Raw genomic sequence first — 25,137 nt, forward strand, 5'->3', positions numbered from 1 at the left:
AGGCACAAAAGTGTTTCCTTCTTGGATATTCTGAACGATCTAAAGGCTACAGAGTATACAATACTGAAACATTGGTTGTAGAAGAATCAATCAATATCAGGTTTGATGATAAGCTTGGTCTTGAAAAGCCAAAGCAGTTTGAGAATTTTGCAGATTTTGATATTGATATATCAGAAGTAGTAGAACCAAGAAGCAAAGCATCAGAAGCAGAGCTTCTCAGAAGCAAAGAATCTGAAGATCAAGTTGCAGCTTCTTTGGAGAACCTAAGCATTTCTGAAGAACCAACTGTCAGAATATCTTCCAGACTCACTTCTGCTCATTCAGAAGATGTCATTCTTGGAAAGAAGGATGATCCTATCAGAATAAGAGCATTCTTTAAGAACAACGCAGAATGTCATTTAAGTCTTGTATCTTTAATCGAGCCAACTTCTGTTGATCAAGCTCTAGAAGATCCAGACTGGATAATTGCTATGCAAGAAGAACTTAATCAGTTTACAAGGAATGATGTATGGGATCTTGTTCCTAGACTAAAAGGATTCAATATCATTGGTACAAAATGGGTCTTCAGAAACAAGCTGAGTGAGAAAGGAGAAGTGGTAAGAAACAAAGCCAGACTGGTCGCTCAGGGATATAGTCAGCAAGAAGGGGTTGACTATACAGAAACCTTTGCACCAGTGGCCAGGTTAGAATCTATTCGTCTATTAATTTCTTTTGCCACTCAACATAATATCACTCTGTATCAGATGGATGTTAAGAGTGCCTTCTTAAATGGTTATATAGATGAAGAAGTCTATGTCCACCAACCTCCTGGTTTTGAAGACTCCATGTCTCCAAATCATGTTTTTAAATTAAAGAAATCATTATACGGATTGAAACAAGCTCCTAGAGCTTGTTATGAACGTTTAAGTTCTTTCCTTCTGGAAAATGGTTTCACTAGAGGAAAAGTGGACACTACTCTCTTCTGTAAAACCTTTAAAAAGGATATTTTAATATGTCAAATATATGTAGATGATATTATCTTTGGAACATGTAATGCTACACTTGGAAAGGAGTTTGCTGAGTCTATGTAGGCTGAGTTAGAGATGAGCATGATGGGAGAACTCAAGTATTTCCTTGGGATACAAATCTATCAAACATCAGAAGGAACATATGTTCAACAAACCAAGTATGTGAAAGAACTTCTAAAGAAGTTTAATCTTTCTGACTGCAAAGAAGCCAAAACTCTTATGCATCCAACGTGCATCCTAGGTACGGATGAGGTAAGTAAAAAGGTAGATCAGAAGTTATACAGAGGTATGATTGGATCTCTTCTATATTTGACTGCTTCTAGACCTGACATACTGTTCAGTGTTTGTTTGTGTGCTAGATTTCAATCAGATCCTAGAGAATCTCACTTAACTGTTGTTAAGAGAATTCTGAGGTATCTGAAAGGTACTACTAATGTTGGTTTAGTCTACAGAAAATCTAAAGAATACAACTTAGTAGGATTCTGTGATGCTGACTATGCTGGAGATAGAATTGAAAGAAAGAGTACTTCTAGAAGTTGTCAATTTCTTGGAAGTCATCTGATCTCCTGGTACAGCAAGAAGCAAGCAACCATTTCTCTCTCAACAACAGAAGCAGAATATGTTACTGCTGCTGGTTGTAGCACACAAATGCTCTGGATGAAGAGTCAGCTAGAAGATTATCAGATATAGGAGAGTAACATTCCTATCTTTTGTGATAATACTTCTGCTATATGTTTATTTAAAAATCCTATTCTATATTCAAAAGCTAAACATATTGAGATTAAACATCATTTCATAAGGGACTATGTTCAGAAGGGTGTTCTATCTTTAAACTTTGTGGATACAGACCATCAATGGGCTGACATCTTTACAAAACCCCTGGCTGAAGATAGATTTAAATTCATTCTGAAGAATATCAGTATGGATTTATGCCCAGAATGAGAAGATGAGAAGATCTTATGTATGGTTAATTTCTGAAATATGATTGGACTATTAGAAGTTCTGATTTTAATCAATTAGAAGTAGTGATTCAGTTATTACTAACGTTTCATTGTCTAAGTTGATTCAGAACTGCTTTAAAAGTAAAACTGCTGTCAAGTGGCTTTCCAGATGGTAAACACGTGTTCACTATTTTTGGACAAGCATGCGTGCAGTTGAGGTGACGCCGCCCTAGGTAACTGTGCTAATCACGTCTTTTGTCATAAATCTCTCTCCTCATGTCACGTAATATTAAATGCCATTCATCATTTCGTTTTATTTCTTTTTCGTTTTATATTTCTTCAAATGTTTCACCTCCCTCTTTTATTTCTCTCACTCTTTGCATTTTGTGTCATTCTCTCTCTCTCTCTCTCTCTCTCTCTCTCTCTCTCTCTCATTTTCTGCATTTTTTGCATAAACCCTAGTTTATTCATCATCAACCTAGCATTCACCATGAATCCTTCTTCAAGTTCCTCTCAACAAGCATTCAACAAACAAGAAGATTCTCCACTGAAAACTTGCTCCATTCCTCCATCAGAAATGGAAGTTCTGTGTGAGTCTCCGATGGATGTTGATGACTTGGATGCATGTGGTTTCAAACCAAAGGCGAAGACTAAGGCTCAAGGGTGGTCGATCTATGTGAATAGAACGGTTGGAAGGGTTGATTGGTTCCAGGATAAGAAACAAATCTCGGGGGTCGCCGACATTGATTTCAAGACGGATCTCACAAGAGACTCAAGATTCCAAGAAGTCTCAAGTCAGATCTCTTCTTTGATACTGTTATCAACATTTATCCAAAGGAAGAAGACTTTCTTGAGATATTGGATGAAGTTAAGTCTCATGTACTTGACTTCTATGTTAAGGGAAAGCCCCATTTGAGACATTAGCTCTCTTCCTGTGAGATGTCTTCAGTTCCTCCTTGTATTCATGTATTCTCCTCCAGTAGAGCTTCTCGTCTGGACAGGCATGCAGAGTTTCAAGCTTTCATGGCTAGGCAAACTGAGAACAACGCTGGGATTCATGATATGTTAGCTAAGATTATGTCTAAGCTAGAGTTATAGTATTTGAGTCTTTGTAGTTTTTCTTTGTTTGTTGCACATGTCTATCTGCATACCTCTTTTGTAATTCTGATTGTTTAATCTAATGAAAAGTTATTCTGTTTCTTTCCTTTTGTCGTTTTCTACATCTGAATCTTTTTATGCTTTTTGATGTTATGACAAAAAGGGGGAGAAAATGTGATAAATGATCTGATTTAACTTATCAGTTGCTGGGTGAAAGTCCCCACATTTCTAACAAGAACTTGTAAGTTCTGTGTTGTTTTAAAGTGTTTTTGCAGGATTGAAGAAAAACTTAGAAGCAAAACCATGGGAAACGCAATTCTATAAAAGGAATAAGCTCATGGAACTGAAGCAGGCTGAGTGCTATGAAGCTTCAGAATTAGAAGCAAGAAGGAAGGATGTTATGATATTCTAATGATGGAATATACACTAACTTTTTCTCCTGTCCTTATATGCTCTGATATATTTGTTTAAGCTTTACTATATATATGATCTGATGCATTCTGTATGTTCTGATACATATTTTATGCTCTGATATATATATATATATATATATATATATATATATATATATATATATATATATATATATATATGTGTGTGTGTGTTATGCTCTGATTCACTCATTCTCTGACTTTTGTCGTATAGTTTGTTCCGTAACATTTCAGAATGTAGAAGATGCTCTGATGATGCTCTGGTACATTCAACAATGTTCTGATACAATCTAGCATGGAATGATTCTAGAAGAAATTCAAGCTCTGAAGCTGTCCTCTGGAAGCAAGAAGCAGAAGCTGTAAATATTCTGAAAATCTAAGCATGTGTGATCGTCTCAACTGAAATAGAAGATACTCAGGGAAGTTCTTTATGCAAAATTTCTTCCAGTATTTATTTCAGGGGGAGATTGTTAATCTCAGGGGGAGACACATTCACACATTATGTTTATATGCTGTTGCTATAAATGTGTAATTGTCTTTTGCCGTCTGATATTCTGATTGCAAATTCATATCATTTATATATGTTTTTGTCATCATCAAAAAGTGGGAGATTGGTAGAACAAGAATTGTTCTGATCAATATTCTTAGTTTTGATGATAACAATGTATATGAATTTTGCTTAAGATAATGTGGTACTCTAATCCTATGCAATTTCCTTTTCAGGAAATATATAAAGAGTATGCACAAATCAGCGCTTAGAAGCTTTGACTCTGAAGGTTCAACATGCAACATCAGAACATGATCTGGCAAGACATCAGAAGATGGTCAAGCAGAATCAGAACATGGTCTATGGAAGCATCAGAAGGACTGGAGTTCAGAAGCAGAAGCACTAAAGTCATGGTATCACGCTCAGAAGCACTTCAAGATCAGAAGATCAGAAGATGCTTATGCACCAAGTTGTTTGTACTCTGATGATATTCAAACGTCGTATCTACAAAAGATCAATCAGAATCAAGTACAAGATGGCAGGCTTCGCTGACTGACAAAAGGAACGTTAGAAGCTATTAACGGCAACGTCAGTAGTCGCAACAAAAGCAAGGCTCGAGGTAGTTGACAAAAGAGTGAAACATTAAATGCAATGCTGTACGGAATACGCAAAGCATTAAATGCTCCCAACGGTCATCTTCTCATACGCCTATAAAATGAAGTTCTGATGAGAAGCAGAAAGAACCTTTGCGCATATTTACGAAAACGCTGTCAAATTCAAAAGCTCTCAAACTTCATCTTCAACCTCACTTATTGCTATTGTAATACTATAGTGAGATTAAGCTTTAAACTGTAAGAGAAATATCACAGTTGTGATTATCGCTCTTAAGAAGCATTGTAATACTCTTAGAATTTGTTTACATTAAATTGTAAAGGACTAGAGTGATCAGTTAGATCAGAAGACTCTAGAAAAGTCTTAGAGGGTATCTAAGCAGGTTGTTCCTAGAGTGATCAAGTTGTGATCAGAAGACTCTAGAAGACTTAGCAGTGTCTAAGTGGAAAACCATTGTAATCTTGTGTGATTAGTGGATTAAATCCTCAGTTGAGGTAAATCACCTGTAAGGGTGGACTGGAGTAGTTTAGTTAACAAAGAACCAGGATAAAAATAATTGTGCAAGTTGTTTTTATCTTACAAGTTTTGAAACTACACTTATTCAAACCCCCCCTTTCTAAGTGTTTTTCTATCCTTCATGTCTTTCTTTAAATTCAATTCAATTCCTTCTCCTAACACAAAGGAGAAACTTTCCCAATCATTCAGCAACAAGCACAAACACATTGACACAGAGAAGGTTCCCGTAGAGTACTACGGATATGTAGGGTGCTTAAACTCTTCCCTATGTATAACCGACCCCCCAGACTCCAGAATTTCTAGTCTAGGTGAACCCCCTCACTTAGCAAACTCCTAGGGTTTATTTGAGATCTTTTTCCCTTCTCCTACTCGTTAGGATAATTAAAAAGTTCGTGTGATATCGTAGGAAGAACTGAAACAAAATTCATTCCGCCCCAGGCGCATTCTCCTTCCAAATTTCGCGTGAAGGGTCTAGCGTGCCGTCCTCCCAAGTGAAACGGGGAGGTAAATAAAAAACGACACCACACAAAGGATATTTTTTCACTTGGTCCAGTAAAAGGTCTCCTCCTTTTCTAATTGAGAGAAGGTTAGATAGGGTCATTGTCAATCAAGATTGGTTGGATCTCTGTGTCGGTAATGATTTTTATACCCTTACAAAGTTGCGTTCATATCACTTTCTTGTTTGAGTTCTCTATTTATTCTACTAAAGTGGCTTCGCAATTTCGGTTCTTGAAATCTTGGACGATGCACAAATGTTGCGAGAAATTAATTTCGGACTGTTGGAATCTTAAGGTGTCGGGTTGTCCTCTTGAGGTTATTGACGAGAAGCTAATAATCTTAAAGAAGGAGCTCAGAGTTTGGAATCATTCCTGTTTCGGTAATGTGACAGAGAACGTGTTGAAAGTTGAAGAAGAGTTGAACCGGATTCAGTCCTATCCGGAAGGGGCTGATGGAAACTTTAACAAGTTGGAAAAAGAAGCTCACGACCAGTTATCTCTAGTTCTGACATGGAGGAAAGATTTTGGAAGGAAAAATCGAGGATTAATATTGAGGGTGATCAGAACACAACCTTCTTTCATCGTTTAGCTAAAATCCGTAATGCGTTCAAGCCAATCTCCAGTCGTAGAGTTAGGGGGAGTTTTTGACATATCCAGTTCAAATTTCCTCGCATACGGTGGACTATTTCAAGAATTATTTTGCTACTAACGTTTCTATTTTGCAGGATTGTTCTATGGTCTCTAAAAGCATTCCCTATATGGTTAATGAAGATATGAACAAAATGCTCACTATCCTTCCCTCTTTGGTTGAAATTAAAGCTGCGGTTTTTTCTCTTAACGAAGATAGTGCTCTTAGGTCGGATGGTTTCAGCGCGTCGTTCTATCAAACCTATTGGGAGATTATCCAACATGATATTGCGGCGGTGGTTATTCAACTTTTCTCTAATGGGTGGCTTCCTCACGATTTTAATGTGAATGTGTTAGTGCTTATTCCAAAGGTGGTTAATACGGATTCTCTAGATCTATTTCGGCCTATTGTGTTTTCTAATTTCAAGTTTAAGATAATTTCAAAGATCATTGCTGTTAGACTTGCAGCTATTATGCCACAGTTAGTTTCTCAAGAACAAAGAGGCTTTATTCCAGGAAGGTAAATTAAAGATTGTATTGCGTTAGATTCACAGGCGTTTAAAATGCTTGACTTAAAGTCTTGGTGTGGGAACGTTGCGCTAGAGTTGGATATTTCGAAGGCTTTCGACACGTTAAATTGGAATTTTCTTCTTCAGGTTTTAATTCGAGTTGGATTCAATGCTAAGTTCTGTCAGTGGATTGAATGCATTTTGCAGTTGGTTGGATTTCTATCTCGGTCAATGGCGCGCTCCATGGTTTCTTTAATTGTAGTAGGGGGTGCGGTAAGGCGACCCTTTATCTCCGCTTTTAGTAAGCTGGTGCTAGACGGATCTCTTTCTTTGATCAGGGGGCCTAACCAAATTCAGGTTCCTCCTCATTTATTTTACACCGACGATGTGCTGATCTTTTGTAAAGGTAGTGTTGCAAATATCAAGTCTCTGATTAAGGTTTTTAAGGCTTATGAGGCAGCTTCTGGTCAGTCAGTTAACTGCAGTAAGTCTTCTATTTTTTGGTGGTGCAATGTTGCAATCTCGGCTGAACATTCTTTCGGTTATGTATGGCTTCACCATTAGGAATTTTCCTCTTATTTATCTCAGAGTTCCTATCTTTAAAGGTAAGCATTGGGCCAAGTATCTCCTTCCTAATGCCGATAAAATTATTCTTAAGTTTGCTTCGTGGAAAAGTGCTCTTCTTTATTTTGCGGGTAGAGTGGAGTTAGTTAAATCTTTGATTCAAAGTATGGTGATACACTCTATGTCCATATACGATTGGCCTGTTTCGTATATGAGTGTTATTTAGCGTGCAACCCGTAATTTTATTTGGAGCGGCGAGGTTTCCAAGAGCATGATTGTTACTGTTGCTTGGGAACACATTTGTAAACCATATTCTGAAGGTGGGCTTGGTATTAGATCTCTGCTTGACCTTGTAATACAGTGGGAGAACTGACTTTGTTTTATATTTCGCAAAACAATGTTGCGGTTAGCAAGAGTCGCCACCGACTTTTATTTTATCCAATTAAGAAAGGTATCAAAGAACAGGAAAGACCTTTTGCAAATAATTAAGTTAGGGGAGTTGGTTATACAAAGGGAATGTATTAGCACCATTTGTATCCATGGTTATCCATGGGCTCTTAATTGCTTAGCTCACTTGTCTTTGTTTGATTTTTTTTGAAAGAGTGTAGTGTGTGTATAGAAAAATATTTTTGTAAAAGAACTTTAACTTTGTAATGATTCTCATGTGAATGTATACAAAGTGTAGTCTTTGAAAGTGTTTTGAAATGAAAGGCGTGAAAAGCATTTTTGAATGTTTTGAGTTGAGCAAGCAATCAATAGTTACCTACCCTAAGTTCGTAAGGTCTTTATTGTTCTTAAAGTATTTCCTTGAGTGAAAGAGACTATCCACACCATTAGTTAGTGGGAAGTCCTTTCATTGGATGTGAAAAGTCATCAAAGGGTCGTCGAATGGTCATAGAAGGTAACTTGTAAGGATATCTTAGCGTTCGAAGGGACTATCATCATTTTTGTAGGCAACTCGAAGGACCATATCATATTTCGTAGGAAACATCGAAGGTTCATCGAGGGGAATATGATCTTTATATTGAAGGGACTATGATGATATTAATCGGAGGCAACCTTGCTAATACATCCCTAGGTTCGAGGGACTTGAACATGTATCGAAAGGCAACAAGAGAGGGTTACCTTAAAGGTGAGTGTGCGAACAAGAGTGTGTTTGTTTCAGATATTTAATCTTGAAGTTAGTGAGCTAACGATTGAGTTACTTTATCTTGCCATACACACCATAATTAGCATACATCTAAGCATTTAAGTGGTACGGAATGTAAAAGCATAAATTAAAGATCCTAAGCTATTACAAGGCTTCGAAATAGGGGGTACATAACCAAAATTTGGGAAGTGCGGAAAAGTAAAGTCCTAGATTAAAACTATTACATCCCTTAGCAGTTACAATTATATGTACAAAAGAAAGTGTGAATAATAAGATAGCGGATAAATCGAATCATCGAGAAAATAATGGAGGATGAGAGAGGAATGGAATTAGGATTAAGAGAATTAGGGTTGAAAGGTAGAAACCTAATTAATGTTACTTACTCCAAATTTAAAAGTCTAAATTAATTTTAATTAATTAAACCCTAATTCTAAAATAATTAATTGATTATTGGTTAAAACCTAATTAATTAATAATTGGCTAGAAAACCTAATCGAGCAAATTAAATTAATTTTCTTAGCTAAAAACCTTAATTACCTAATTAATTAAATTGGCTAAAAAACCTAAATCTAATTATAAAAAATTTTGGCCAATGGCTATTAGTTATTTCTGGGGTTTTTGATTGGTTATCTTTAATTAAGATGTAACTTAAATAAGTTAGAGGAATAAAAATAAGGAAGAGAGAAAGAAAAAAGGCGCTGGAATCAGGTGTGATGGCCCTCTAAGGGTGCACCATGTGGAAGCATTCCTAGGACTCTTGGATCTGAGCTTATAGAGATCCAATGGCAGTGGCATGATGGCATATCATGGACGTGAGTGAGTCACACGCATCTAATCTGCAATCAAATGCAAGCAAAGGAAATTTAGGAAAAATAAACGCAAGAGGCAAGGATGGAACTCGTGCCCTTGCGTATAGAACCCTTTGGACGCGCTGTTTCACCACTGGGTTGTGTACCTGTAGCTGACAAATAATGCACGTGATTCAAAATAAAATAAAATTAGAATTCAAATCTGGAAAAGCGCGTGCTAGCCCTCGTCTCTTTCCTTGCAAATAACCAGGTTTTTAGCTACGGTTTTGTTCCGTGGCTATAAGCTTTTACCTACGGAAGAAGCGTAGCTACAAGACCTGCACATTTCAAAACTACAAAATATGCAATGAAAATTAATGGGAAAGTCTAGTCTGGCTCTAAGTTTTCTCCTGAATGCAATGGTATCATTGGTTTCGTCCAATTGTGCCTGTAACAAGAAACCCTGTTTTGGAGCTCTAAAACCCTAGCCATGGTGAAACCTTCATCCTGTCCCAAAACTTCAATCAAACTATCCAAATAGCATCAAAACATCATAACAAACACAAATATATAATCAAATCATATTACAATTGCATGTATGAATGAGATCGAATCTGAAAAAAATATGGTCCAAGTATGATCGTGATTTAATGTTTCAGGTCGTGTTGATGGAAGAAGATGGTCTGGAATCCTTCATAGAGAATCGATAAAGCTATTGGAGTCCTTAGAAAGGCTTGAATTGGTTGAAGTCTTGGTTTGCAAACTCCTTGAAGGCCACGGTTTTTTTGCTCTTGAGGGGTGATCGCGACTTTACGTGTCTATAAATCTGATAACTGCAAGTGCACAGTCGTGTCGTGTAGTTTTAAAAGATATCGAATCCACAGGGACTATGAATCGATCTACCGTTATCTAAGGTTACTATGTAAAGCTAGGAGTACTAAAATTTTCGATTGTTCCTAAGGGAAAGTGATTGTGAGAAAATAAAGAGTAATAATAAAAGACAGGTGTCAGTATGTATTTCGTTTAACTAAAGGTAATCCGAAGGTCCATTGGCTTTTGCATAATTAAATTAAAAATCTTTACTAATTCCAATTGATTAAAAATCCTCGTCTCAAATTTTCGCTCTGTTGAGTCAGACTACTGTCCTAATCCTAATGTACGCTTTCGCCATCCCATTAGATTTTAGAAGAGCTTTTTGGAAACAATGTAATTAATAAAATGCCTATTTTACGAGGTTGTTATCTATTTAAATCTCCTAATCTCAAACTTTCGCTCTGTTGACTCGGAGCAAGCTAATACCCCTAACGTACGCTTTCGCCATCCCGCTCGAGTGTAAAAACAATTTTTGAAAATAAATAAGTTCCAATTAGTTTTAATACGCTTTCGCCATCCTTAAAACTAATGTCCTATGTCTACTATCCAGTTAAAGATCTCAAACTTTCGCTCTATTGATTTTAACCTTTGACCGTCCTAATCCCTCAAACTTTCGCTCTATTGGTTTTAAGACTTACTAATTAAACTAGACATATAAACCAAAAATAAGTGATAATTAATAAAACATAATTTAAGCCAATTTATTTCGGACCCCTACGGTTAACTTACTTTACATACCGACACCTTTAGTATTTTAGCCAGACATATCAATACGATTAAACATACATATATCGGTTCGGTTCATAATAATAAGCATATTAAATGGCATATGATATATCATGCAAATAAATAATATAAATAAGGCGGTAAATAAAAAACCTGAATTAAAATAAATCTGGATTGAATTGAATCTTGAAGTACTCGAACTTCCACCACAGGTTGGCTGGATCGTTCTTCGGAATTTAAATGGCAGAAAATAAAAACAAGGAAAATAAAGCGATAAATCTAACGTAAGGCTAGATCTATGAAAAGTTCACAACAATTTCCAGTGTAGAAATCGTTGTGAGAAAATAGACGGTTAAATGAAGACAGAATAAAGAAAAGCAGTTCGCGGTACAATTTCGGCAGCACTTCGTTGGCAGGAAATCGGACCGTTTGGACTGAAGTGACTGCCTCTATTTATAGGTGAGGCTTTGCAGTTGCTTTGCGTGAAAAACGGGACTTTTTGCAGACCGGGACTTGGAGACGTGCGTCTCCTGTTCTTCAGGGAGACTGGGTACGTGACTTGAGACGTGCGTCTCAAGTGGAGAAGATGTAGGAACATGGAGACGTGCGTCTCCCTTTGCTGACGTGGCATGGAGGATGTGGAGACGTGCGTCTCCACTTGCTGGGCAGGTTTGGGCCACGCAATTTTGTTCCTTTGTGGGCTGGTTCGTCTCTTTTGGGCCTTTTGGGTCCTAATTGCACCCCTCTTTAGTTTCAGCACCCTTTTCGTCTTTTAAGCATAAATATTGGTCATTTAAGCTCGATTTTCTTTCCTTTTCGCAAATAGTCGGAATTGAAGTGTAAAACCTGAAACAAAGCAAATACACGCGTAATATCATAATAAATTGACATAATAAATGGAAAATGCTATAAATATCTATGGATTTTTAGGCTAAATATACGATATAAAATCGTGTTATCAAATTCCCCCAGACTTGAACCTTTGCTTGTCCTCAAGCAAAATAAGAAGATAAAGATAAATGAAACACACTTCCACCACGTCGTTCAGTCATACTTAGCTACATAGTGTTCTTATTCGGAAGTAACGAATCTTAGCAATAAACCTATAGTAACAACACTAAACAACTCCCAGTATGCATACCAATCCGAATCATGCCATTATAGCTCGACCTATTTGACTTGTCATCATGTTTCACCCTTTTCATTCGCGCGCAATCACATTAAGCCCATTATCTTGACACGCACGTAGCAGAGTAGTCGGTTAGTGACTATGATCCTTCTCATGGAGTTCTGGCACAATATGTGGTATACTCCTTAGCATTCACTTGTAGATTGTGGGGAATCGGACAATAGTCCTTCCTACCAAGTTCATTACCAGATGACTTCTGAACCAATCGACAGTGAGTTTTTAAATTCTTTGTATATGAGATTTGCGACCGTTAGGTTAAATGATCTTGTGAGGATCACCTTACTTAGTAGGCACATTTCTTCTTATAGCTGAACACATAATTATTATGAGGATCATACACTTATATTCATCGACTCTCTGCGTAATTTGTATCTAAGACGGTGCCGACTGCTAGAATAAACTACTAAGGGTTATTTCAAAACTTAAAGTCGATGGTTTTGGTATAACGGGTATTCAAATCGGTTATGTATACTCGGGGGTTTTAGAGTGTTGCGACAATAAGGATATTGATTAATTCAGTTTCGGTTCGTTGAGTGATTGAGTAGCTTCGTATTTCTTGAACGTGTGGGGTTTGCGTTTATCGTTTAGGAGCAAAAATTTTTGTTATGGCTCAAGAAAATGGAAGAAATTGAAATAACTACGGAATTATACATATAAGACTTAAATTCCATAAATATTCTTTATTGAATTAGAAAAACATTACAAGGAAGGGAAATAAACTGAAGGGAAATAAAACTAAAGGAAATATAAATAATACGACTCCCCCAGACTTAGATGATGCAATGTCCTCAGTGCATAAGAACTACTCCTCATTGTTGCGGTTTCGAGAACTGCTCGCGCCTCTTGTACGAACACGGCGACGTCTATCAGGAGAGTCATTAACACGAATGTCAAGATCATGCAAATATGTGGCAATTTCAGCGTATTGACTTTCGTTCCTAATAGCATAGTCACGGTGCTCCTGTTGCATCTCTCGGATGAGCCTAATTGTTTCAGTTTGGTTTGTCTGCATAGCTTGAACGAGTTGATCTTGGCGTTGAATAGCAGCATACATGGCTTCAAGAGTGATAGGCGGAGGGTTGTTTGGAGGAGGTTGGTTGACATCAGCTTGTCCTTGGTTGAGCTCTTCTTCATTTGCATCCATAGGTTCATTAGGATGATCAGGTTGGTTATCTTGAGGATTGTCTTCAATAAGCCTCCAACGCTGAACATAACGGATGTTGATTCTTTCAGGACATGGAAGGATGACATAAGGAATCAGAACTTTGTTGACGACCAAGGTGTATCGGCCATCATGGCGTGGTGAAACCAAGTGGGAGTCACGACAATAGGTGAGGTCAAGTGATTGAGCAGGCATCATGAGATGAGAGAGTGAAAGGAGCTCGTCACCAAGACCTAAAGCACAGGCCAAGGAAGTAATAATTCCGCCAAACAAAAAGGGATTTGTAGCGGGGGCGTTGACACAGCCTTGGATGTGTTGGAGCATAAACGGTGCGGCATTAAAACGGATGTTGTTTAGCGCACAGTAAAGGAAGAATAGTTCATGTTGATTTACCTTGTGGTTGTTGGATCGCGCAAAAATAGTATGCCCCAAAACACGTTGAAAATAACGTATAGCGGGGTTTTGAATGTGAGAAGCATGTAGGGCCCTCCAACCAGTTTGAACTTCGCCAGTGAGGTGAAACCATAGGTCGAAGGCATGTTGTTCCCATGAACGACCATTGAGTTCTTGAAAGATATTGCGGAGAGCATTCGGTGATGTATTGAAATTCAAGTACGTAGCCACAACTTCTTGATCCAGTGTATATTCACGGTTGAACATCCTAAATTGGATGCTACCGGTTGAGAGTGGTTGATCAGAAGGAGTGTCGTAACTGAAAGAACTCAAGAATTCTAAGACGAGCGGCTCATAAGTGGGTACGAGTTCGGTACAGAGATGGTGTAGGCTAGATTTAGTGAGTAAACGGGTAACACCATCAATGAGGCCTAGAGTTTCTAGACATTCGGTGTTCACAAATTTTGTGGGAACAACCGAACGTTCGTAGAAAGCGAGGTATTTGGTTCTTTGAGCATCATTGTCGTCTTCGCGGAATATAATATTGTTAAGGTTAGGGGGTGGTCTCTCAGGACGCACACTACGGATGATTGAACGTGGAGGCATGATGAGTTTGAAGATGAAAAATAAAGATGGTATTAGAATGGTAGAAAAGAAATGGTATGAAGGTTGTGAAGAATAAGAGTGGTGGTGGTGTGGTTTTATAGTGAGGTTTGAAAATGGTAAATTAAATATGGATTAATGGTGGTGTTTGAATTTTTGAATAGAATAGAGAAATGGGAAATGAATGGAGTTTAAGAGGTGAATGATGGAGGATGAATGAGGTTAATGGAGTTTAAATGGAATAAAGAGGGGAAGAATGAAGAGAATGAATTTTGAAATTCAAATTCAAAATTCAAGAGGGAGAGAGGAATGGTCTGCGTGGTCAAATGCAGACTGCTAGCCTTGGGAGACGTGCGTCTCAGGCAGCCAGTCTGCTGGGGCAGAGCATGGAGACGTGCGTCTCCTGTCCCTTGTTTCGTCCCAACTGGTCCCACACAGATGGAGACGGGCGTCTCCTGTGGCAGACAAGTGGGTCACGCATGCAGGTGACCAGACAGTGCTGACTGATACCATTAACAGCAAAAAGTGTCCATCAGTTCAGAACAATGTCTTATTTTAATACTATTAACAGCAAAGAGTGATAGCCAGGCAAATATATATAGCAGTTAATAGCAGTGTATTATAACACAGCAGCAGAATATTATAACACAGCAGCAGAATATTATAACACAGCAGCAGTAGTGAATAAAATATTGCATTTAAAATTAAACCAGTACTGAGTGTTAACAATAGCAGAATGGAAAAGTGCAGAAAAATGTAAATCTAAACTAAGAATAGAAATTACTAAAACTAGAAATAAAAATCTAATAATCTAATACGGTAACATCTAGCCACGTCTATTGTTGTTCTGATTAGACTGAATGTGTTTGAAAACTTCGTCGAACTGAGCATTGACGGTGTCGATGAAATCGAAGAAATGCATTTGCAAAGTGTGAAGCTCGTTGCGCACATGTTGTACATCTTGTTGTAGCGCATTGATTGCTTGTTCGTGCGTATTCAGATTAGGCATTCTTTGATTCACCGAAGCGGTAGATGTAGCGGGTTGTTGTTGCTCGACCTCGACATCAGTCATATCAACAGTGTGATCTTCAACGGAATCTTCAGAACGAGTTTCAGGTTCATACTCAGATACAGGCTCGTCAATAGGAAGAGGTTCATAATCAGGAATGGGTTCATCAACAGGAAGAGGTTCATAATAACCAGGAGGTGTTTCAGGTTCAGATTCAGATGCAGGCATTTCCTCATCAAAATGTTCATAAGCTTGAGGAGTCTCAGGTGATGGCTCTCTCTCAGGAATCTGACCATAGTAAAGCCAGTTGGTAGGGTTGTGCACACTTGTCCTAGGATTCGGTAAGGTGAACTGATACCAAACTTTGTTATCAATGAGCAATTCAAAACGATCAGGTCCAAGATTACCGATGATACCTCGATTAAAGCAGAAATTGATGTCCATAGAGGTATGGGTACCAAAAGGTGTCAATCTAAGCAAAGGCACTCTCATTCCTATGGCATTAGCGATCATAGTGACAAATCCGCCAATCCTAATGGGTGAAACTTCGTCTTGCGTGATGCGCTCGAAGTTTGTTAGCATGAATGCGATGGCATTGACCGGGCGATTCTGAGATGTACAAAACATGATGAACAACTCTTCTCTAGTTACTTTAGTGACATTATCTGGTTTGCCAAAAATATAGTGAGCAAGGATCTTGTGAAAGTAGCGGAAAGCAGGATTGTGGATGTTCTCAGATTGAAATTCATTCTCTTCAGGGTTGTCGTTTCCAGTGATCTTGCCCCAGTATTTTTCCAACTCCCAGTATGGAAGATTTTCTTCAGCTACTTGGGCGTATGCATCAGGTCCATGAGGTAGTTCTAACATTTCAGCAAAATCTCGGATGCAGAAATTAAACTCCATACCAAAGAGTCTAAAGAGAATAACTCCTTTTTTCAGTCCTTGTCCACAGTTTGGAAGATAGGTCAGGGAGCTCAAGAATTCCAGAGTGAGCTTCCTATAAGGGCTAAACTTGCGGAACAAGTGAGAACCAGTCCAACCGATTTGGTTAAGCAGGTGTAGGATGCTTTCTTCGATACCAAGCTTCACCATAGTTGGTTGGTGAGGATAGCAAGTCAATTCCATGTGTCTTTCAGCCAGCTTGTTAAATCTTGCTTCTTGTCCTCTACCACGGAACACAACTTCCATATTGTCAACTTCTTGCATCGTAGTTAGTAATTAAATGAAAAACCTAGAAGTTGAAAATATTAGGATAAGTTAGAATTAGGCTAGTGTTAATTTAAAAAAAATAAAAAAGTTAAAATTTAGCTTAGGTAACAAGTTATAATAATAGATATAATTATAACGGAAATATTTTCTCAAATCAAGATAGTAGTTATAATTATAATAATTATTATAAGATGTATGAAAAATCAAAAATGATTAAAATTAAAATTAAAAATAGAATAAAGTTTAAAAAATGAAAAATAAAAATAATAAAAAAAATAGAAAAAATTAAAGTTTTAATAAAATAAAATAGAAGAATAAACAAATGTGGGTTGTCTCCCACCAAGCGCTTTGTTTAATGTCGTAAGCTCGACGATTTAAAAATAGAAAACTATTTTTTCGAAAAAAGCGGGCAGTTCGTCAAGTTTAAAAACTTCGATGTTTTCATCGTATTCGAGATGATGGTAATACTTAAGACGTTGCCCATTTACGACAAAAGGTTTGACGGTTTCTCCTTTGATTTCTATCGCTCCACTCGGAAATATGTTAGTTATTTCGAAAGGGCCAGACCATCTAGATCGTAACTTACCAGGAAATAATTTTAGTCTAGAATTAAATAAGAGCACTTTATCGCCTATGCTAAAATTTTTCCTAGATATACGCTTGTCGTGCCATTTTTTCGTTCGCTCTTTATAGATTTTGGCGTTTTCGTAAGCGTCTTGTCTAAGTTCTTCTAATTCGTTTATGTCTAGAAGTCGTTTCTCACCAGCGGCAGTGTAGTTTAGGTTTAAGTTCTTAATGGCCCAATAGGCTTTATGTTCTAACTCTACTGGTAGGTGGCATGATTTTCCATAAACGAGTTTGAATGGTGTAGTTCCTATTGGAGTTTTGAAAGCTGTTCTATAAGCCCATAAAGCTTCATTTAGCTTGGTTGACCAATCTTTCCTCGATATAGCAACAGTTTTCTCCAATATTTGTTTTATTTCGCGGTTAGATACTTCTACTTGACCGCTTGTTTGTGGATGATATGGTGTGGCTATTCGATGATTTACTCCATATTTTCGAAGGAGTTTCTCAAGTATTCTTGAAATGAAATGGGAACCACCATCGCTAATTACCAATCTTGGCACACCGAACCTAGGAAAGATGACGTTTTTGAAAAGTTTAATAACTACTCGTGTATCGTTTGTAGGAGAAGCGATAGCTTCTATCCATTTTGAAACGTAATCGACGGCTACGAGTATATATTGATTTCCAAACGATGACGGAAACGGTCCCATGAAGTCTATTCCCCAGACGTCAAATATTTCTACTTCTAGAATGCCTTTTTGAGGCATTTCATCGCGTCTTGAAATGTTTCCAGTTCGTTGGCATCTATCACAGCTTAGTACAGCAAAATAGACGTCTTTCCACAGGTTGGGCCAGAAAAGTCCAGATTGAAGGATTTTGGCGCAGGTTCTAGATGTGCTATGGTGTCCTCCACACGGTGCAGAATGACAGTGTGTTATTATGCTTCTTATCTCTTCCTCGGGTACACAACGTCTAAAGATTCCATCGGGGCCTCTTTTGAAAAGGAGTGGGTCGTCCCAATAGTAATGTTTTAGGTCATGGAAGAATTTCTTCTTCTGTTGGTAGCTTAGATCAGGAAGAAGCACACCAGCAGCTAGGTAATTTACGAAATCTGCATACCAAGGTGCGTCAGATCGGGCTAAAGCTATTTCAGCTAATTTGTTGGTTTCAGAGTTTGGACGGTATGGTTCGAATTCATTTGCTTCTAATTGGGCGATGAGTCTTTCATAAGGGAAATCATCGTCAATTGGTACTTGTTCGGGTTTCAGATTTTCCAATCGAGAGAGGTGGTCTGCTACGACATTTTCAGTGCCTTTCTTATCTTTAATTTCTAGGTCGAATTCTTGCAGTAACAAGATCCATCTCAAAAGTCTTGGTTTAGCGTCCTTTTTGGTTAGGAGGTACCTAATGGCGGCGTGGTCAGTGTATATGATTATTTTGGCTCCTACCAGGTAAGAACGGAATTTGTCTAATGCGAATACGACAGCTAATAATTCTTTTTCTGTCGTGGCATAATTCATCTGAGCTTCGTCTAGGGTTCTACTCGCATAATATATGACATGTAGTTTCTTATCCTTTCTTTGTCCTAGAACGGCTCCTACAGCATAATCACTTGCGTCACACATTATTTCGAAAGGCTCATTCCAGTCGGGAGGTTGCATGATTGGCGCAGAGATCAATGCTTGTTTAAGCGTTTGAAATGCTTCAGTGCATTTATCGGTGAAAACAAATTCGGCGTCTTTCATGAGTAGTTCAGTTAAGGGTTTGGTTATTTTAGAGAAATCTTTAATGAAGCGTCGGTAAAAACCAGCATGTCCCAGAAAACTTCTTATTTCTCTAACGGTTTTGGGAGGTTGAAGGTTTTCGATAATTTCGATTTTTGCTTTATCTACTTCGATTCCTCTATCTGATACGATGTGTCCAAGTACAATTCCTTGTCGCACCATGAAATGGCATTTTTCCCAATTAAGGACTAGGTTTACGCTTACACATCGTCTAAGCACCATTTCAAGGTTTTCTAAACATGTTTCAAAACTTCCTCCACAGACAGAGAAGTCGTCCATAAAGACCTCCATTATCCCATCTAGGAAGTCGGCAAATATTGCCATCATGCATCTTTGGAAGGTCGCAGGTGCATTGCAGAGTCCAAAAGGCATTCGTCTATAGGCGAATGTACCATAAGGACAGGTGAATGTGGTCTTCTCTTGGTCGTCAGGGTGGATAGGAATTTGGAAAAATCCGGAGTATCCATCCAGATAACAAAAATGTGAGTGTTTAGCTAGGCGTTCGAGCATTTGATCTATGAAAGGTAAAGGGAAATGGTCTTTTCGGGTAGCTTTATTTAGCTTCCTATAGTCAATGCACATCCTCCATCCAGTTTGGGTACGTTGTGCTACAGATTCTCCTTTTGCGTTAGTGATTACAGTGACTCCTCCTTTCTTTGGTACGACGTGAACGGGGCTAACCCATTTACTATCGGATATAGGATATATTATTCCAGCTTCTAGCAGTTTTTGGATTTCCTTTTTAACCACATCGCTCATAATAGGATTTATTCGCCTTTGATGTTCCCTAGAGGTTTTACTATCGTCTTCGAGCATAATGCGGTGCATACACAGAGAAGGGCTTATACCTTTTAGATCTGATATGTTGTATCCTAAAGCGGTAGGGTATTTTCTTAGGACATTAAGTAATTTTTCAGTCTCAGTTCGTCCTAAGTTGGCGTTCACTATAACTGGTCGGTTTAGTTCTTCGTCTAGAAATTCGTATCTAAGATCGGTAGGAAGTGTCTTCAGCTCTATAGCAGGTTTCTTTGGTCCAGGTATAGGATCAGGGGTTAAAGCTAAGCATTCACTCAGGTGGTTATCTTGATATTCCTCACGCCAGTTGTCATCTTCAAAAATTGGCGGCATAGGAATTCTTAGGGTTTCGGTTTCCTTATTTGGTTCGGATTTTATTTCCTTGACACACTCGTCGATTATGTCAGCAGAACAACATGTGTCAATTATAGAAGGTGCTTTTAGGAATTGGGAAAGGATAAATTCTATTTTCTCTTCTCCTACTTCGAAAGTAAGCTTTCCTCGCTTTACATCTATAATTGCACCAGCGGTCGCTAAAAATGGTCTTCCTAAAATGATCGGGATGTTAGAATCTTCTTGGATATCCATAATGATGAAGTCAGTTGGGATGTAGAATTGACCTACACGAACAGGGATATTCTCTAACATTCCTACAGGATATTTAACTGAACGGTCTGCTAGTTGAAGAGACATTCTTGTTGCTTTAAGCTCACCTAGATTGAGTTTCTTACAGGTCGAAAGAGGCATCAAACTAACACTAGCTCCTAAATCGCACAAGGCTTTCTCTATGATGGTTTTTCCAATTACGCAGGGTATAGAGAAACTACCAGGGTCTTTCAGTTTTGGAGGCATGTTGTTTTGGATGATAGCGCTACATTCAGCGGTAAGTGTTATAGTTTCGTTATCCTCGAGTTTCTTTTTGTTTGATAAGATTTCTTTTAAGAACTTAGCGTACGAAGGCATCTCAGTTATGGCTTCTGTGAATGGTATGGTTTTGTTTAATTGCTTCAGAAGTTCTACAAATCTTTTAAATTGCGCTTCGGTTTTTGATTTAGCTAATCTTTGAGGGTAAGGAATTGGTGGCTTATAAGGTGGTGGTGGAACATAAGGTTTCTCTTTTTCGGGTTCCACTTCGTTATTGGTCTCATCAGTCTTAGCAGTTTGTTCGTCGGTTGTTTTCTTTTGGGTTTCCTTTGGCTCTTGTTGTGACATGGGTACGTTTTGGGTTCTAGGATCTATGGGTCCATCGTAATTAGTTCCACTTCGTAGTGTTATCGCGTTCGCATGTCCTTTAGGATTAGGTTGTGGTTGAGCAGGAAACGTGCCAGCAGGGGCAGCAGTAGGTGCTTGTTGTTGAGCTACTTGTGAGATTTGAGTTTCTAACATTTTGTTATGCGTAGCTAAAGCATCTACTTTGTTCGATAGTTGTTTTAGTTGCTCGCTATTGTGGATGTTTTGATTCAGGAAGTCTTTATTGGTTTGTTGTTGGGAAGCTATGAAGTTCTCCATCATGATTTCTAGGTTCGACTTCCTAGGGGTGTTTTGAGCAGCTACAGGCGCTTTTTGGTAGCCAGGTGGTACAGCAGGTGCTTGTCCAGGCGCGTACAACGCATTGTTGTTCTTATAAGAAAAGTTCGGGTGGTTTTTCCATCCAGGGTTGTACGTGTTAGAATAAGGGTTTCCTTGAGCGTAATTTACTTGATCAGATGGGACTCCAGTCAAGAGTTGACATTCAGCAACTACATGCCCAGTCAATCCACAAATCTCGCAGTTAGGTGCTACAGCGGCAGCGGTGGCTGAAGGAGTGATGGTCAAATTCTCGATCTTTTGAGTTAAAGCGTCTACTTTAGCGTTAACGCGGTCTATACCACTAATTTCGTACATTCCTCCTTTGGTTTGGGCTTTCTCTAGAGCGGCGCGTTCTCCTCCCCATTGGTAATGGTTTTGTGCCATGTTCTCTATGAGTTTGTATGCTTCATCATGGGGTTTGTCCATTAATGCTCCGCCAGCAGCGGCATCTATAGTCATTTTAGTGTTATATAAGAGACCACCATAAAAGGTATGGATGATCAGCCATGGTTCGAGTCCATGATGAGGACATATTCTAAGCATGTCCTTGTAACGTTCCCAAGCTTCGAAAAGCGATTCGTTATCTTTCTGGGTAAATCCGTTGATTTGACCTCTAAGCATAGCAGTTTTGCTAGGCGGAAAGTATCTTGCTAAGAATACTCTCTTCAATTCGTCCCACGTAGTTATGGAATTGGAAGGCAGGGATTGAAGCCACGCTCTCGCTCTATCTCTCAAGGAGAAAGGGAAAAGGCGTAATCGAATAGCTTCGGAACTAACGTTGTTGGCTTTGATAGTGTCGGCGTATTGCACGAACACGGATAAATGGAGATTGGGGTCGTCTACAGGGCTTCCAGAGAATTGATTCTGTTGAACAGCTTGGACCAGTGAAGGTTTCAGCTCGAAATTGTTCGCTTCAATCGCAGGTGGTGCGATACTTGAATGCGGTTCAGCGCGCGAAGGAGCGGCGTAGTCTCTAAGAGGACGAATAGCAGCCATCTCTAACTTCGGGGTGATTTGATTGATTTGATCAGTAAAATTCAATTCCTGATTAATCGGAATTTCTGCTACTTCGGGAAGGTTGCGAGCTCGACGTTTAACGTTAATGAAACGTTCGATCTCGTTAATTCGTTGTATTAAGTCTCCTCCTTGTGAACGAGTATTTGGCATACAATCGTTCAAAAAGAAAGGGAAGAATTTTCCTAGTCTCTACGGTGTAACAGTGAGTTACGATATCGACTTAAATAGTCCCCGGCAACGGCGCCAAAAACTTGATCGCGACTTTACGTGTCTATAAATCTGATAACTGCAAGTGCACAGTCGTGTCGTGTAGTTTTAAAAGATATCGAATCCACAGGGACTATGAATCGATCTACCGTTATCTAAGGTTACTATGTAAAGCTAGGAGTACTAAAATTTTCGATTGTTCCTAAGGGAAAGTGATTGTGAGAAAATAAAGAGTAATAATAAAAGACAGGTGTCAGTATGTATTTCGTTTAACTAAAGGTAATCCGAAGGTCCATTGGCTTTTGCATAATTAAATTAAAAATCTTTACTAATTCCAATTGATTAAAAATCCTCGTCTCAAACTTTCGCTCTGTTGAGTCAGACTACTGTCCTAATCCTAATGTACGCTTTCGCCATCCCATTAGATTTTAGAAGAGCTTTTTGGAAACAATGTAATTAATAAAATGCCTATTTTACGAGGTTGTTATCTATTTAAATCTCCTAATCTCAAACTTTCGCTCTGTTGACTCGGAGCAAGCTAATACCCCTAACGTACGCTTTCGCCATCCCGCTCGAGTGTAAAAACAATTTTTGAAAATAAATAAGTTCCAATTAGTTTTAATACGCTTTCGCCATCCTTAAAACTAATGTCCTATGTCTACTATCCAGTTAAAGATCTCAAACTTTCGCTCTATTGATTTTAACCTTTGACCGTCCTAATCCCTCAAACTTTCGCTCTATTGGTTTTAAGACTTACTAATTAAACTAGACATATAAACCAAAAATAAGTGATAATTAATAAAACATAATTTAAGCCAATTTATTTCGGACCCCTACGGTTAACTTACTTTACATACCGACACCTTTAGTATTTTAGCCAGACATATCAATACGATTAAACATACATATATCGGTTCGGTTCATAATAATAAGCATATTAAATGGCATATGATATATCATGCAAATAAATAATATAAATAAGGCGGTAAATAAAAAACCTGAATTAAAATAAATCTGGATTGAATTGAATCTTGAAGTACTCGAACTTCCACCACAGGTTGGCTGGATCGTTCTTCGGAATTTAAATGGCAGAAAATAAAAACAAGGAAAATAAAGCGATAAATCTAACGTAAGGCTAGATCTATGAAAAGTTCACAACAATTTCCAGTGTAGAAATCGTTGTGAGAAAATAGACGGTTAAATGAAGACAGAATAAAGAAAAGCAGTTCGCGGTACAATTTCGGCAGCACTTCGTTGGCAGGAAATCGGACCGTTTGGACTGAAGTGACTGCCTCTATTTATAGGTGAGGCTTTGCAGTTGCTTTGCGTGAAAAACGGGACTTTTTGCAGACCGGGACTTGGAGACGTGCGTCTCCTGTTCTTCAGGGAGACTGGGTACGTGACTTGAGACGTGCGTCTCAAGTGGAGAAGATGTAGGAACATGGAGACGTGCGTCTCCCTTTGCTGACGTGGCATGGAGGATGTGGAGACGTGCGTCTCCACTTGCTGGGCAGGTTTGGGCCACACAATTTTGTTCCTTTGTGGGCTGGTTCGTCTCTTTTGGGCCTTTTGGGTCCTAATTGCACCCCTCTTTAGTTTCAGCACCCTTTTCGTCTTTTAAGCATAAATATTGGTCATTTAAGCTCGATTTTCTTTCCTTTTCGCAAATAGTCGGAATTGAAGTGTAAAACCTGAAACAAAGCAAATACACGCGTAATATCATAATAAATTGACATAATAAATGGAAAATGCTATAAATATCTATGGATTTTTAGGCTAAATATACGATATAAAATCGTGTTATCAAGGGGGTTCATGAGGCTGCCAAAATCGTGTCCTTACTTCTGATTAGGTTCAGTACTTATAGGGGATTGATTTAGGTCAACTTGTTTAGTAAGAATTAAGTCAAATCCAATTTTTTTTATGAGAAAATTTGATTGGAATCTTTCATGTACAAACTTTCTATTCTTGACCCAATGCTATTTCTTGCACTTTTCCCACATTTTCTAGCCCTTAGATTGATTTGGATCTGAATAAGTGAATGAGAATGATTCATAGAATATTCTTTCATTTAATTATGATTTTATTTGTATTAAATTGATTTTAAATAAATAAAATAAAAAATAATTTAAATAAAACCATAAAATAAGTAAAGATTGACTTATGGGCCTCTTACAAGCTTGGTATCATGTGGGAAAACCAAAAGTCAAAGCCCAATACGCAAAAGTATGAATTTTGCCAATTATGGTTTCAAGCATTTGTAACACCCCAAATCTACCCCGTAAATATAATCGGAAATCAGAGTGCATTTAAAAATATTCATCAAAGATGGGATGTCACAATTCGACTTAAACAAACAAACATACTCATATTGTAATCAACAAAGATACATAGCATTCGGAAACAAAACTTTATCCAATAACTTCCAATTTCAACTCATAGACATCTTTCAATTCAACTCAACACAAATATCGTCATAGAATACAACAATCAAGTAATAACTACTAATCCCCCCGAGTGCTACGTATCAGAGCAATGGACACCAACTCGACTTGCCATAAAGCAACATAAAGACTTCACATAGACAACCTCGGACATCCACGACTAATCTTGAGTACCTGCCCATTTCCCATGGTAGGGGAAATATCAGCAAAGGGGTGAGATATCTTACAATATAAAGGAATGCATGATAAATAATATAGGAGATATAGATCATACATAATTTCACCACTTCACATCACATAACATCTCACAACATATTTTCATCGCAAAACAACTTATCAATATAATACAACTTTCGAAAACGG

The 25,137-nt window shown here is 38.2% G+C and overlaps 1 protein-coding gene and 1 non-coding gene across 2 annotated transcripts; both read left to right on the forward strand.

Moving 5' to 3' along the window:
* Positions 1–5,836: 5,836 nt before the first annotated feature.
* LOC131630322 (uncharacterized) lies at positions 5,837–7,515 on the forward strand. The gene is made up of 4 exons (XM_058901107.1): positions 5,837–6,145; positions 6,315–6,736; positions 7,064–7,209; positions 7,331–7,515. Exons 1-4 carry the CDS (start codon positions 5,837–5,839, stop codon positions 7,513–7,515), a joined length of 1,062 nt encoding a protein of 353 aa, XP_058757090.1.
* Positions 7,516–21,620: 14,105 nt separating this feature from the next.
* Positions 21,621–21,727, forward strand: LOC131630328 (small nucleolar RNA R71). Its single transcript, XR_009292305.1, has one exon. It is a non-coding gene; the product is annotated as a small nucleolar RNA R71 (small nucleolar RNA).
* The last annotated feature ends 3,410 nt before the right edge of the window (positions 21,728–25,137 follow it).

The sequence above is a fragment of the Vicia villosa genome, unplaced genomic scaffold (genome assembly GCF_029867415.1).
Source record: "Vicia villosa cultivar HV-30 ecotype Madison, WI unplaced genomic scaffold, Vvil1.0 ctg.000672F_1_1, whole genome shotgun sequence".
Lineage (NCBI taxonomy): Eukaryota > Viridiplantae > Streptophyta > Magnoliopsida > Fabales > Fabaceae > Vicia > Vicia villosa.

Coding starts and splice junctions, on each gene's coding strand:
- LOC131630322 (XM_058901107.1), top strand. CDS start 5,837: ATGCACAAATGTTGCGAGAAATTAATTTCGGACTGTTGGAATCTTAAG. Junction 6,146..6,314: donor ATCGAGGATTAATATTGAGG/GTGATCAGAACA, acceptor TCTATTTTGCAG/GATTGTTCTATGGTCTCTAA. Junction 6,737..7,063: donor AGAGGCTTTATTCCAGGAAG/GTAAATTAAAGA, acceptor TTCTTTGATCAG/GGGGCCTAACCAAATTCAGG.